This window comes from Panulirus ornatus, chromosome 23 (genome assembly GCF_036320965.1).
Source record: "Panulirus ornatus isolate Po-2019 chromosome 23, ASM3632096v1, whole genome shotgun sequence".
NCBI lineage: Eukaryota > Metazoa > Arthropoda > Malacostraca > Decapoda > Palinuridae > Panulirus > Panulirus ornatus.
Window position 1 is genome coordinate 12,745,338 of NC_092246.1, and position 14,506 is coordinate 12,759,843.

The 14,506-nt window shown below is 41.0% G+C and overlaps 1 protein-coding gene across 5 annotated transcripts in view; it reads left to right on the forward strand.

Annotated features, from left to right (window-relative positions):
* LOC139756811 (uncharacterized) overlaps window positions 1–14,506 on the forward strand; it is a 374,339-nt gene that overhangs the window by 132,512 nt on the left and 227,321 nt on the right. For all 5 annotated transcript variants that reach the window (XM_071676620.1, XM_071676618.1, XM_071676617.1 and 2 more), the window contains one exon: window positions 623–751. In XM_071676620.1, coding sequence (XP_071532721.1) covers window positions 623–751 — 129 coding nt within the window. The remainder of the gene's footprint in view (window positions 1–622; window positions 752–14,506) is intronic.

The following is a 14,506-nucleotide window of genomic DNA, read 5'->3' on the forward strand; positions in this document are numbered from 1 at the left end:
GCCAAAACAAGCAAGCTGCTTCTACCTAGTTGGGACGCTAGTGATGGATGGGGAAGACAGTGTTTCTCCACTAGAAGGAAGGAGGGTTGAAGTTTCTAACATTGATTTTATTGGAATGAATTACAGAGAATCTCTCATGCTTGTAGTACACCATGTAAGACACTTTGCAGTTGACAGGTTGGTGATGAGGATATATGGAAGTATAGTTTCAGGCAATGTAAGGAGAGATGAACCATGGAATAGGTAGACAGATGCAGTGAGTAGATAGGTTAGGGCGAGAGTTATTTCTGGTAAAATAAAGAATACTCTTTATGTTTGAAAGTGGAGGTGTGACTGGAAAGGTAGGCCTCACATGACAAATTGTTTTGTGTGCAGAAGGAAAATAAAAGAGGTGCCTCTATCTTAGAATTTTACAAATTTCAAAACCTACATATCTTTCAAGAAATCAGATATGAAAACTATCATACTCTTGGTGTTCTCACTCTATCCAACCCTGTTAACTCACTTTTCTAGCATTTTGTAGACAAAGTGAAACTGTTGATTATACTCTTCGTTTTTATTGTTGAAGTGAACATATGTTTGTTCATGTTTGTTCCTTTTATGATTCTTTTTCTACTTTCAGCTAGGAAATGAGTATGCAAAAGTTGTACAGGCATTGGAGGAGGAGACAGACAGGCTACGAACTGAAGTAGGGAAGACAGAAGAAGAGAAGCTACAGATTCTCAAAGGCAATGTTGAACTAAAGAAAAAGGTAAATGATTTAAAAATGTGCTTTGGGTAGGCCTAGTTCTTGACATTCAAGTGTTAGAGAACACATTACTTCTCATAACATATCTCTATTTAATGCGAAAGTCTTCAGTCGTGGACAGAATTTTCTGTTGAAGCCAGGGTTCAATGAAACCTGAAAAATGGAATAAAAAGGGTAGAAAAAGGGAAGAATATGAGTTTTCCTCCTAGAAATGGGCAGGACATAGTTGATTTATAAGGAAGTAAAAAGTTGTAGAGCTAAACAGAACTGTGAGAAAAGACATCATTGTGGCCAATCCTTGAGGTGCCACATTGTAGTCTTGCAATACTTGGCTTGTCGAGTATTTTGTGATCTGACCAATGATGGAAGCACACAAGCAGCCTGCTCTTTGAAGCTGAAGTGATTTCTGTGGAAGACGGTAAAAAGAATCTACAGTGTAGCATAGGAAAAGTTGATCAAATTTCAAAGTCAGTGTGGGAGACCTGACTTGGATTACTTTAGACTCAAATCTGTCAGGCAGTCATGTAGAGCAAGAACCACCTTAAATGAATGAGCAGTACCCTAATAAGGACAAATGAAAGCCTTTGTGAAACTGGAGTAATTACTTGGAATAGAAGAGTCTTTAGCACCAGAGCAAGTCTTTCCTGTTACATAGAGGTGGACTCAGTTGTTTTTGTGTGTGGGATTTTCAAGATAGATTATATGTTGCAGTTATGCCAAGTCTGTTAACTGTATTGGTATGTATTTGAATTAGATAACCGCAAAATTTGTTAGAAATATTATGAGTCTACAGAAGAGAGGGACATGGAAAGTAAGTTTTATGCAGTACACCTGACTAAATCATGCTTGGATACAAGTTTACAGAAGCATTGGGACAAGATGAGATGTAGATTGAGGAAGAGAGGATACAGTAGATTTGAGAGGTGGAGTTAGGCAATGTAGAGTCATCAGTGCTGTATTTGAGAGGGTTAGGTTATTTCTAGAAGAAAGAATGTTACAGGATCCTCTCAGTTTATGTGATAGTTACATTCTTGAAAATGGTCATATGAATTAGAAATTAAAGTTTGTTTTTATCATGATCGCCATGTCATTTTCAGAGAATTTTTCTCCCTTGAAGATGGTCTGGTGTTTTGCAATGATGTTCGTTCTGTTATGGAGGCACTTGTCTGTGAAAACACAGAGGAGTGGTGCTTGTTTATTGACTCATCAAAAGTAAGCATGGATGCAATTCTTCTCCACAACGGAAATAAGTTCCCTTGTGTTCCTCTGGCTCACGCAGCTAACATGAAGGAATCATATGATAAGATGAAGCTTCTTTTGAAAAAAGTTAAGTATGGGAACTTAAATGGAATGTATGTTGTGACTTAAAAGTTGTGGTACTTTTGCTTGGAATGCATCATGGCTTCATGAAGTTCTGTTGTTTCCTCTGTGAGTGGGACAGCCAGGACAAGAAAAATCATGTAAAGAAAGTGTGGCCAAGGTGAATATCACTGACTCCATTGAAGAAGAATGTCATCAATCCTCCTCCTATTTATCCTGAGAAAATTTATCTGCCTCCTTTGCCCATTAAGCTCGGGGTGATGAAGAACTTTCTCAGAGGTATGGATAATACTGGTCATGGATTCACATATTTAAGGAATAAATTCCCCAGAATCAGTGATGCAAAAATCAAGGAGGATATTTTTGTAGGACCACAGATCAGGGAACTGCTTCGAGATGAAAAGTTTGATGAAGAGCTAAATGAAGTTGAAAAAACTGCATGGCTGTCATTTAAGGGAGTTTGCAAAGATTTTTTGGGGAACCACAGATCAGAAAACTGCTGTGATTTTGTAAAAGATCTGTTGACTTCATATAAAGCTCTGAGGTGCAATATGGTCCAGAAATTCACTTTCTGGACTTGCACTGAGACTTTTTCTTGGAAAATCTTGGGGCAGTCAGTGATGAGCATGGTGAAAGGTTTCACCAGTACATTTTGGACACGGAAAAGTGATACCAAGGAAAGTAGAGCCCCACAGTATTGGCAGATTACTGCTGAGGCCAAATATAGCAGAAAATTGTACACTTCTACATTGTAGAGTTAAGTTTTTTAAGTGTGATACCAGCCTTATTTATGAGTGATATACATTTATTGTAGAATTTAATTACTCCTTCACTTAAGAATCATGCCTGATAGAAAATTGTTAAAACAGATTAGAATTCAGTGTAAAATGTACTGTAAGGTCCACCTATTTTAGTTCGTGTGACGAAAAAGGCAAGAATTTTGTTTCCAGTATTATTAATGGAAATGTCATCAGGCAGCCTGATCTCTGTAAAAAGTAAGAAATTCTGAGAGGTAATAGCTAAATGGTATTGAAAAAAGGATGTTGAAGTGAAAGGAAAAAAAAGATAGATGTATCAGGAGTGTAAACCTGCAGAGTGGCTGGTACTGTTACTACCTCATCCCTCCCACTCATTGGCTGTAGAGTTAGCAGATGACCATTAGTTTTGTTATCTTATAAGCACCTCCACATTTTTTCATTTACTTTCAAACTTTTGTAAAGAGTGATGTGATCAGATTGTATTGCGTTAAAAATATTAGAACATTTTTTGATTGACAATTTTCTGAATGGAAGAGGGCCATTATTTACGGAGATGCTAAATGGAGCAGACTCTTACTTACTACCATTTCAAATGCCTAGAATTTGTTATATATATAGATTGGAGAGAGGCATTATCCTCCAAACTCTCCAGATACTCCCAAGAAAGTATCCAAGAAGTAGAACAGAACTGTAAAGAAATGCCATGTTAAAAAGTGCAGATAGAAGCAATTCATTTGAAGTGAGAAATAAAAAGTCTAAAAACAGAATTTTTCTTACAGATATCTTAATGCTAAATATTATTGTAAAAATACTCTAAAACAGTATTATACTTACTTCCCTACTGGTGTAGGTGGTTGTTCAATTGACAGGGAAAACTTTAGCTCCTTGCTTGGTTGTTCCTTATTTGTATAGATATTTGATGATTACGAGTGTTTTTAGGTGTGATTTTCTTTTCCATACAGCAAGATGCACTTTCTATTTTTTCAAGTGTGATGTCACACATCCTATGCACATAGTTTTATATTTATATATTTATCACAACCATTGTCTCCTGTGTTAGTGAGGTAGCACAAGGAAACAGAGGAGGAATGGCCCAGCCCACCCACATACACATGTATACACACCCACACACACACTTATACATACATATACATTTCAGCATATACATACATATACATACACAGACATATACATATATACACTTGTACAGATTCATACTTTCTGCCTTCATCCATTCCCATTGCCACCCCACTACATATGAAATAGCATCCCCCCTTCCCCCCTCCAGTGAGGTAGTGCCACGAACAGACAAAAAAGGGCACATTCGTTCACACTCAGTCTCTAGCTGTCATGTGTAATGCACCAAAACCACAGCTCCCTTTCCACATCCAGGTCCCATAGACCTTTCCATGGTTTACCCCAGACACTTCATGTTCCCTGGTTCAATCTATTAACAGCATGTCGACCCCGGTATATCACATTGTTCCAATGCACTCTATTCCTTGCACGCCTGTATGTTCAGGCCCCGATCGCTCAAAGTCTTTTTCACTCCATCCTTCCACCTCCGATTTGGTCTCCTGCTTCTCCTTCCCTCCTCCTCTGACACATGTATCCTGACTCATTCTCTCCATGTGACCAAACCTTTTGAACACACTCTCTTCTGCTCTCTCAACCACACTCTTTTTATTTCCACACATCTCTCTTACCCTTTCATTACTTACTCAATCAAACTGCTTCACATCACATATTGTCCTTGAACATCTCATTTCCAACACATCCACCCTCCTCTGCATGACCCTATCTATAGCCCATGCCTTGCAGCCATATAACAATGTTGGAACCACTCTTCCTTCAAACATACCTAGTTTTGCTCTCTCAGATAACGTTTTCGCCTTCCACACATTCTTCAACGCTCCCAGAACCTTCGCCCCTTCCCCACTCTGTGACTCACTTTTGCTTCCATGGTTCCATCCACTGCTAAGTCCACTCCCAGATATCTAAAATACTTCACCTCCTCCAGTTTTTCTCCATTCAAACTTACCTCTGAGTTAACTTGTCCTTCATTTCTACTGAACCTAATAACCTTGCTCTTATTCACATTTACTCTCAACTTTCTTCTTTCGCACACTTTACCAAACTCAGTCACCAACAACTGACTCACTTCCCTTGCCCTCATCCAGAAGAGACTGCATACTTGCTCCTCTCTCCAAAACTTTTGCATTCACCTCCCTAACCACCCCATCCATAAACAAATTAAACGACCATGGAGACATCTTGCACCCCTGCTGCAAAGTGACATTCACTGGAAACCAATCACTTTCCTCTCTTCCTAGTCATACACATGCCTTACATCCTTGGTAAAAAACTTTTCACTGCTTCTGGCAACTTACCTCCCTCACCATATACTCTTAAAACCTTCCACAAAGCATCACTATCCACCTTGTCATTTGCCTTCTCCAGATCCATAAATGCTACATACAAATCCATCTGTTTTTCTAAGTATTTCTCACATACATTCTTCAAAGCAAACACCTGATCCACACATCCTATACCACTTCTGAAACCACACTGCTCTTCCCCAGTCTGATGCTCTGTACATGCCTTTACCCTCTCAATCAATACCCTCCCATATAATTTACCAGGAATACTCAACAAACTTATACCTCTGTAATTTGAACACTCACCTTTATCCCATTGCCTTCACCATGATCCATACATATACTGAATATCCTTACCAACCAGTCAACAACACAGTCACCCCCTTTTTAAATGAATTCCACTGCAATACCATCCAAACCTGCTGCCTTGCCAGCTTTCATCTTCTGCAAAGCTTTCACTACTCTTCCCTGTTCATCAAACCATTCTCCATGACCCTCTCACTTTGCACTCTGCCCCAACCAAAACACCCTACATCTGCCACTGTATCATCAGACACATTCAACAAACCCTCAAAATACTCGCTCCATCTTCTTACTTCATCGCTACTTGTTATTACCCTCTCCATTTGCCCCCTTAACCGATGTTCCCATTTGCTCTCTTGTCTTACGCATTTTTTTTACCTCCTTCCAAACCATCTTTTTATTTTCCCTAAAATTTAATGGTACTCTCTTCCCCCAACTCTCATTTGCCCTCTTTTTCACCTCTTGCACCTTTTTCTTGACCATATGCCACTTTCTTTTATACCTTTCCCAGTCATTTGCATATGCATATACATATCATGCTCATTATTTATTTGTCCGTTTTATAGACAGAACATTGTTTACATGAATAAATGGAAAAAATAACTTGGTGTGCATCAAATATGTAAATGCTAATAGAGGAGAAATTGTTTCATTTATCTCAGAAGTGAATCATAGGGTGGGGGAGGGTGCGAAAATTCTGGGAGCGTTGAAGAGTGTGTGGGAGTCGAGAACATTATCTCGGAAAGCAAAAATGGGTATGTTTGAAGGAATAGTGGTTCCAACAATGTTTATGGTTGCGAGGCGTGGGCTATGGATAGAGTTGTGCGCAGGAGGGTGGATGTGCTGGAAATGAGATGTTTGAGGACAGTATGTAGTGTGAGGTGGTTTGATCAAGTAAGTAATAATAGGGTAAGAAAGATGTGTGGTAATAAAAGAGTGTGGTTGAGAGAGCAGAAGAGGGTGTTTTGAAATGGTTCAGTCACATGGAGAGAATGAGTGAGGAAAGATTGACCAAGAGGATATATGTGTCAGAGGTGGAAGGAACGAGGAGAAGTGGGAGACCAAGTTGGAGGTGGAAAGATGGAGTGAAAAAGATTTTGAGTGATCGGGGCCTGAGCATGCAGGAGGGTGAAAGGCGTGCAAGGAATAGAGTGAATTGGAACGATGTGGCATACCGGGGCCGACGTGCTGTCAATGGATTGAACCAGGGCATGTGAAGCGTCTGGGGTAAACCAATGAAAGTTCTGTGGGGCCTGGATGTGGAAAGGGAGCTGTGGTTTCGGTGCATTATTACATGACAGCCAGAGACTGAGTGTGAACGAATGGGGCCCTTGTTGTCTTTTCCTAGCGCTACCTCACACACATGAGGGGGGAGGGGGTTGTTATTACATGTGTGGCGGGGTGGCGATGGGAATGAATAAAGGCAGACAGTATTAATTATGTACACGTGTATATATGTGTATGTCTGTGAGTGTATATACATGTATACGTTGAGATGTATAGGTATGTATATTTGCGTGTGTGGATGTGTATGTATATACATGTGTATGGGGGTGGGTAGGGCCATTCTTTCGTCTGTTTCCTTGCACTACCTCGCTAACGCGTGAGACAGTGACAAAGCAAAATAAATAAATAAAATCTCAGAACTGACTACAGCTATTGGCATGTAAATCTAACATCCTTCAATGATGATGCAGTTACACTCTTTGAGGATTCATGTGATGTGGGATATTTTTTTTCATCCATGTTTTTAAGTAAGTGATATCTTTGAGATAGAGTTGGAATCGTGCAACAGTTGGGAATTCAAATGGCAGGAATCAGTAAACCTCATAATAGGCACAGAGCAGTCCATGGTGATTTCTCATGAGTCAGAGAGCAGTGTAAAGGCTAGACACATTAGAAATAGTTCTGGATACCTAATAGTATTTCAGTTTTTAAGCAGTATTTGATGAAACATTGGCTTTTTGAAGATATACTGTACTATTGGGATACAAGACCTTCTGTTTCAACAGAATTTTATTATATGCAAAAGCTTGATGGAGTACGAATAAGTTGCATAAATTTAACTTTTACCATTCTACTTCACTTTTATTTATTATAATGTAGGTTTGCGGCAGGGGTGTGTGATGTCTCCATGGTTGTTTAATTTGTTTATGGATGGGGTTGTTAGGGAGGTAAATGCAAGAGTTTTGGAAAGAGGGGCAAGTATGAAGTCTGTTGGGGATGAGAGAGCTTGGGAAGTGAGTCAGTTGTTGTTCGCTGATGATACAGCGCTGGTGGCTGATTCATGTGAGAAACTGCAGAAGCTGGTGACTGAGTTTGGTAAAGTGTGCTAAAGAAGAAAGTTAAGAGTAAATGTGAATAAGAGCAAGGTTATTAGGTGCAGTAGGGTTGAGGGTCAAGTCAATTGGGAGGTGAGTTTGAATGGAGAAAAACTGGAGGAAGTGAAGTGTTTTAGATATCTGGGAGTGGATCTGGCAGCGGATGGAACCATGGAAGCGGAAGTGGATCATAGGGTGGGGGAGGGGGCGAAAATTCTGGGGGCCTTGAAGAAAGTGTGGAAGTCGAGAACATTATCTCGGAAAGCAAAAATGGGTATGTTTGAAGGAATAGTGGTTCCAACAATGCTGTATGGTTGCGAGGCGTGGGCTATGGATAGAGTTGTGTGCAGGAGGATGGATGTGCTGGAAATGAGATGTTTGAGGACAGTGTGTGGTGTGAGGTGGTTTGATCGAGTGAGTAACGTAAGGGTGAGAGAGATGTGTGGAAATAAAAAAGAGCGTGGTTGAGAGAGCAGAAGAGGGTGTTTTGAAGTGGTTTGGGCACATGGAGAGGATGAGTGAGGAAAGATTGACCAAGAGGATATATGTGTCGGAGGTGGAGGGAGCAAGGAGAAGAGGGAGACCAAATTGGAGGTGGAAAGATGGAGTGAAAAAGATTTTGTGTGATCGGGGCCTGAACATGCAGGAGGGTGAAAGGAGGGCAAGGAATAGAGTGAATTGGAGCGATGTGGTATACCGGGGTTGACGTGCTGTCAGTGGATTGAATCAAGGCATGTGAAGCGTCTGGGGTAAACCATGGAAAGCTGTGTAGGTATGTATATTTGCGTGTGTGGACGTATGTATATACATGTGTATGGGGGGGGTTGGGCCATTTCTTTCGTCTGTTTCCTTGCGCTACCTCGCAAACGCGGGAGACAGCGACAAAGTATAAAAAAAAAAAAAAGATCTTTTAAAGGAAATATAATGAAGGAAATGCATAGGAAAATTAGGGAGGATTTGTATCATTATGACAGTTGTTCTTAGAATCATGCACTTTAGTATTCAAAAGTTATGAACCAGTCCTAGCTGTTTACCTAGTTTTGTTTAAAAATGTTCTTAAGATGGATATGATTTTAGATGTGAGTTATGAATGAAATATAATACATGTTTAGATTTTGTGCAAGTACATCTTTGGTACATCTTTGGCTCAGAGTGGGGTGTCTAAATGTGTGTGGATGTAACCAAGATGAGAAAAAAGGAGAGATAGGTAGTATGTTTGAGGAAAGGAACCTGGATTTTTGGCTCTGAGTGAAACGAAGCTCAAGGGTAAAGGGGAAGACTGGTTTGGGAATGTCTAGGGAGTAAAGTCAGGGGTTAGTGAGAGGACAAGAGCAAGGGAAGGAGTAGCACTACTTCTGGAACAGGAGTTGTGGGAGTATGTGATAGAATGTAAGAAAGTGAATTCTAGATTAATATGGGTAAAACTGAAAGTTGATGGAGAGAGATGAGTGATTATTGGTGCATATGCACCCGGGCATGAGAAGAAAGATCATGAGAGGCAAGTGTTTTGGGAGCAGCTGAATGAGTGTGTTAGTGGTTTTGATGCACAAGACTGGGGTATAGTGATGGGGTGTAAGTAAGTAAGATTTGAATGCAAAGGTGAGTAATGTGGCAATTGAGGAAATAATTGGTGTTGTAAATGGAAATGGTGAAGAGCTTGTAGATTTATGTGCTGAAAAAGGGCTGGTGATTGGGAATACCTGGTTTAAAAAGTGAGATATACATAAGTATACGTATGTAAGTAGGAGAGATGGCCAGAGAGCGTTATTAGATTGTGTTAATTGACAGGTGCGCGAAAGAGAGACTTTTGGATGTTAATGTGCTGAGAGGTGCAACTGGAGGGATGTCTGATTATTATCTTGTGGAGGCAAAGGTGAAGATTTGTATGGGTTTTCAGAAAAGAAGAGTAAATGTTGGGGTGAAGAGGGTGGTGAGAGTAAGTGAGCTTGGGAAGGAGACTTGTGTGAGGAAGTACCAGGAGAGACTGAGTACAGAATGGGAAAAGGTGAGAACAAAGGAGGTAAGGGGAGTGGGGGAGGAATGGGATGTATTTAGGGAAGCAGTGATGCATTGCGCAAAAGATGCTTGTGGCATGAGGTGGGTTGATTAGAAAGGGTAGTGAGTGGTGGGATGAAAAAGTAAGATTATTAGTGAAAGAGAAGAGAGAGGCATTTGGATGATTTTTGCAGGGAAAAAATGCAAATGAGTGGGAGATGTATAAAAGAAAGAGGCAGGAGGTCAAGAGAAAGGTGAAAGAGGTGAAAAAGAGGGCAAATGAGAGTTGGGTTGAGCGAGTATCATTAAATTTTAGGGAAAATAAAAAGATGTTCTGGAAGGAAGTAAGTAAAGTGCATAAGACAAGGGAGCAAATGGGAACTTCAGTGAAGGGGCTAATGGGGAGGTGATAACAAGTAGTGATGATGTGAGAAAGAGAGGGAGTGAGTATTTTGAAGGTTTGTTGAATGTGTTTGATGATAGAGTGGCAGATATAGGGTGTTTTGGTCGAGATGGTGTGCAAAGTGAGAGGGTTAGGGGAAATGATTTGGTAAACAGAGAAGAGGTAGTGAATGCTTTGCGGAAGATGAAAGCCGGCAAGGCAGCAATTTTGGATGGTATTGCAGTGGAATTTATTAAAAAAGGGGGTGACTGTATTGTTGACATGTTGGTAAGGTTATTTAATGTATGTATGATTCATGGTGAGGTGCCTGAGGATTGGCAGAATGCTTGCATAGTGCCATTGGGATAAGAGTGAGTGCTCAAATTACAGAGGTATAAGTTTGTTGAGTATTCCTGGTAAATTATATGGGAGGGTATTGATTGAGAGGGTGAAGGCATGTACAGAGCATCAGATTGGGGAAGAGCAGTGTGGTTTCAGAAGTGGTAGAGGATGTGTGGATCAGGTGTTTGCTTTGAAGAATGTATGTGAGAAATACTTAGTAAAGCAAATGGATTTGTATGTAGCATTTATGGATCTGGAGAAGGCATATGGTAGAGTTGATAGAGATGCTCTGTGGAGGGTACTAAGAATATATGGTGTGGGAGGCAAGTTGTTAGAAGCAGTGAAAAGTTTTTATCGAGGATGTAAGGCATGTGTACCCGTAGGAAGCGAGGAGAGTGATTGGTTCTCAGTGAATGTAGGTTTGCGGCAGGGGTGTGTGATGTCTCCATGGTTGTTTAATTTGTTTATGGATGGGGTTGTTAGGGAGGTGAATGCAAGAGTTTTGGAAAGAGGGGCAAGTATGCAGTCTGTTGTGGATGAGAGAGCTTGGGAAGTGAGTCAGTTGTTGTTTGCTGATGATACAGCGCTGGTGGCTGATTCATGTGAGAAACTGCAGAAGCTGGTGACTGAGTTTGGTAAAGTGTGCTAAAGAGGAAAGTTAAGAGTAAATGTGAATAAGAGCAAGGTTATTAGGTACAGTAGGGTTGAGGGTCGAGTCAAATGAGAGGTAAGTTTGAATGGAGAAAAACTGGAGGAAGTAAAGTGTTTTAGATATCTGGGAGTGGATCTGGCAGCGGATGGAACCATGGAAGTGGAAGTGAATCATAGGTTGGGGGAGGGGGTGAAAATCCTGGGAGCCTTGAAGAATGTGTGGAAGTCGAGAACATTATCTCGGAAAGCAAAAATGGGTATGTTTGAAGGAATAGTGGTTCCAACAATGTTGTGTGGTTGCGAGTCGTGGGCTATGGATAGAGTTGTGCGCAGGAGGGTGGATGTGCAGGAAATGAGATGTTTGAGGACAATATGTGGTGTGAGGTGGTTTGATTGAGTAAGTAAAGTAAGGGTAAGAGAGATGTGTGGAAATAAAAAGAGCATGGTTGAGAGAGCAGAAGAGGGTTTTTTGAAATGGTTTGATCACATGGAGAGAATGAGTGAGGAAAGATTGACCAAGATGATATATGTGTCGGAGGTGGAGGGAACGAGGAGAAGTGGGAGACCAAATTGGAGGTGGAAAGATAGAGTGAAAAAGATTTTGAATGATTGGGGCCTGAACACGCAGGAGGGTGAAAGGCGGGCAAGGAATAGAGTGAATTGGAATGATGTGGTATACCGGGGTCGACGTGCTGTCAATGGATTGAATCACGGCATGTGAAGCATCTGAGGTAAACCATGGAAAGTTGTGTAGGGCCTGGATGTGGAAAGGGAGCTGTGGTTTCGGGCATTATTACATGACAGCTAGGGACTGAGTGTGAACGAATGGGGCCTTTGTTGTCTTTTCCTAGCGCTACCTTGCACACTTGAGGGGGGAGGGGGATGTTATTCCATGTGTGGCGTGGTGGCGATGGGAATAAATAAAGGCAGACAGTATGAATTATGTACATGTGTATATATGTATATGTCTGTGTGTGTATATATATGTGTACATGGAGATGTATAGGTACGTATATTTGCGTGTGTGGACGTGTATGTATATACATGAGTATGGGGGTGGGTTGGGCAATTTCTTTCGTCTGTTTCCTTGCGCTACCTCGCAAACGTGGGAGACAGCGGCAAACAAAAAGAAAAAAAATTCTTTGGTAGTCCTGAGGTAGGAGAGAAAGAATTCTACCTTAGTATTCCCTGCTTGTTGTATAAAGTAACTAAAGGGAGTGGGAGAAAGAGGCTGGAAACCCTCCCCATCTTGTATTTCACTCTCTGAAAGATGAAGCAGGAGCCGGGCAGGAAGTGCTCATCCTCCTTGAAGGCTCTGATGTGGGTGTCTTGAATGTCTGTTAATGTAACCAAGATGAGAAGAAAGGAGAGATAGGGAGTATTTTTCAGGAAAGAAACCTGGATGTTTTGGCTTTGCAAAATCAAAGCTCAAGGGTAACGGGGAATAATGGTTTGGAAATGTCAGGTGTAAAGTCAGGGGTTGGTGAAAGAACAAAACTAAGGAAGTAGTAGCCCTACTCCTGAAGAATGAGTTGTGGTTGTGTTTGATAGAGTGTAAGATAGTAAATTTGAGATTGATGTGGGTGAAACTTAAAGTGGATGGCGAGAGATTGGTGATTATTGGTGATTGTGCACCTGGCCACAAGAAGAAGTGAGGGAAGCGAATGAGGAATGGGAAGTATATAGGGAAGCAGTGATGGCATGTGCAAGAGATGCATTTAGCATGTGAATGATGGAAAGAGGGCAGACAGACTAGAAAGGGTAGAGTAAGTGGTGGGATGAAGAAGTAAAGTTGATAGTTAAAGAGAAAAGAGAGGCGTTTGGGCAGCTTTTATAGGGAAGGAGTGGCAGGAAGTCAAGAGGAAGTTGCAGGGGTTGAAAAAGAGGGCAAGTGAGAGTTGGGGTGAGAGAGAAAAGAAATTAGTTTTGGAAAGAGGTTGATAATGTGCAAAAGACAAGAGAACCAATAGGAACATCGGTGAAGAGGGCAGAAAGGGAAGAGATAACAGGTAGTGATGAAGTGAGGAGATTGAGTGAGTATTTTGAAGGATTGTTAAATGTGTTTGATGATGTAGGGTGTTTTGGTCAAGATGGTATGCAAAGTAAGAGAGTCATGAAGAGTGGTTTGGTGAAGACAGAAGAGTTAATGAAAGGCTTGTGGAAGGTGAAATGCAACAAGGCAGTATGATTGGATGGTATTGCTGGTGAATTTATCAAGAAAGGAGGTGACTGTATTGTTGATTGGTTGTTAAGGATATTCATTGCATGTATGGGTTATGATGAAATGTCTAAGGATTGGCTGAATGCTTGTATAGTGCCACTGTATAAAGGCAAAGGGGATAAAGATGAGTGTTCAAACAACAGAGGTATGAGTTTGCTGAGTATACCTGGTAAGTTGTTGGGATGGTATTGATTGAGAGGGTGACAGCATGTACAGAGCATCATATTGAGAAGGAGCAGTGTGGTTTCAGTTGTGGTAGTGGATATGTGGATCAGGTGTTGCTTTGAATAATGTGTGTAAGAAATACTTAGAAAAGCTGATGGATTTATCTGTGGCATAAATAGATCTGGAGAAGGCATATGTTAAGGTTGATATCGATGCTTTGTGGAAGTTCATAAGAAATTATGGTATGGGAGATAAGCTGCTGGAAGCAGTGAGAAGCCATTATAAAGGGTGTAAGGCATGTGTATGAGTAGGAAGAGAGGAGAGTGAATGGTTCCTAGTGAAGTTTGGTCTGTGGCAGAGGTGTGATGTCACAGTTGTTGTTCATTTTGTTTACAGATGGGGTGGTGAGGGAGGTAAATGCAAGGGTCTTGGAGAGAGGGGTGTGTAATGCAGTCTGTTGGGGGTGAGAGGGCCTGAGAAATGAGTTAGTTGTTGTTCGCCATTGACACAGCACTGGTGGCTGATTTGAATGAGAAACTGCAGAAGTTGGTGATTGAGTTTGGAAGATTCTGTGAAAGAAGAAATTTGAGAGTGGATGTGAATAAAAGCAAGGTTCTTAGGTTTAGCAGGGTTGAGGGACCAGTTAATTGGGATGTAAGTATGAATGGAGAAAAATTGGAAGAAGTGAAGTGATTTAGATATCTGGGAGTGGACTTCGCTGTGAATGGAACTAGGGAGGCTGAAATGAGTCATAGGATGGGGGAGGGGGCAAAGGTTCTTTGAGCAATGAAGCATATGTAGAAAGAGAGAACCTTATCTAGTAGGGTAAAAATGGTTATGTTTGAAGGAATAGTAGTTCCAAAAATGTTATATGGTTGCGAGGCATGGGCTTTAGGTTGGGTTGTGCTGAGGAGGATGGATG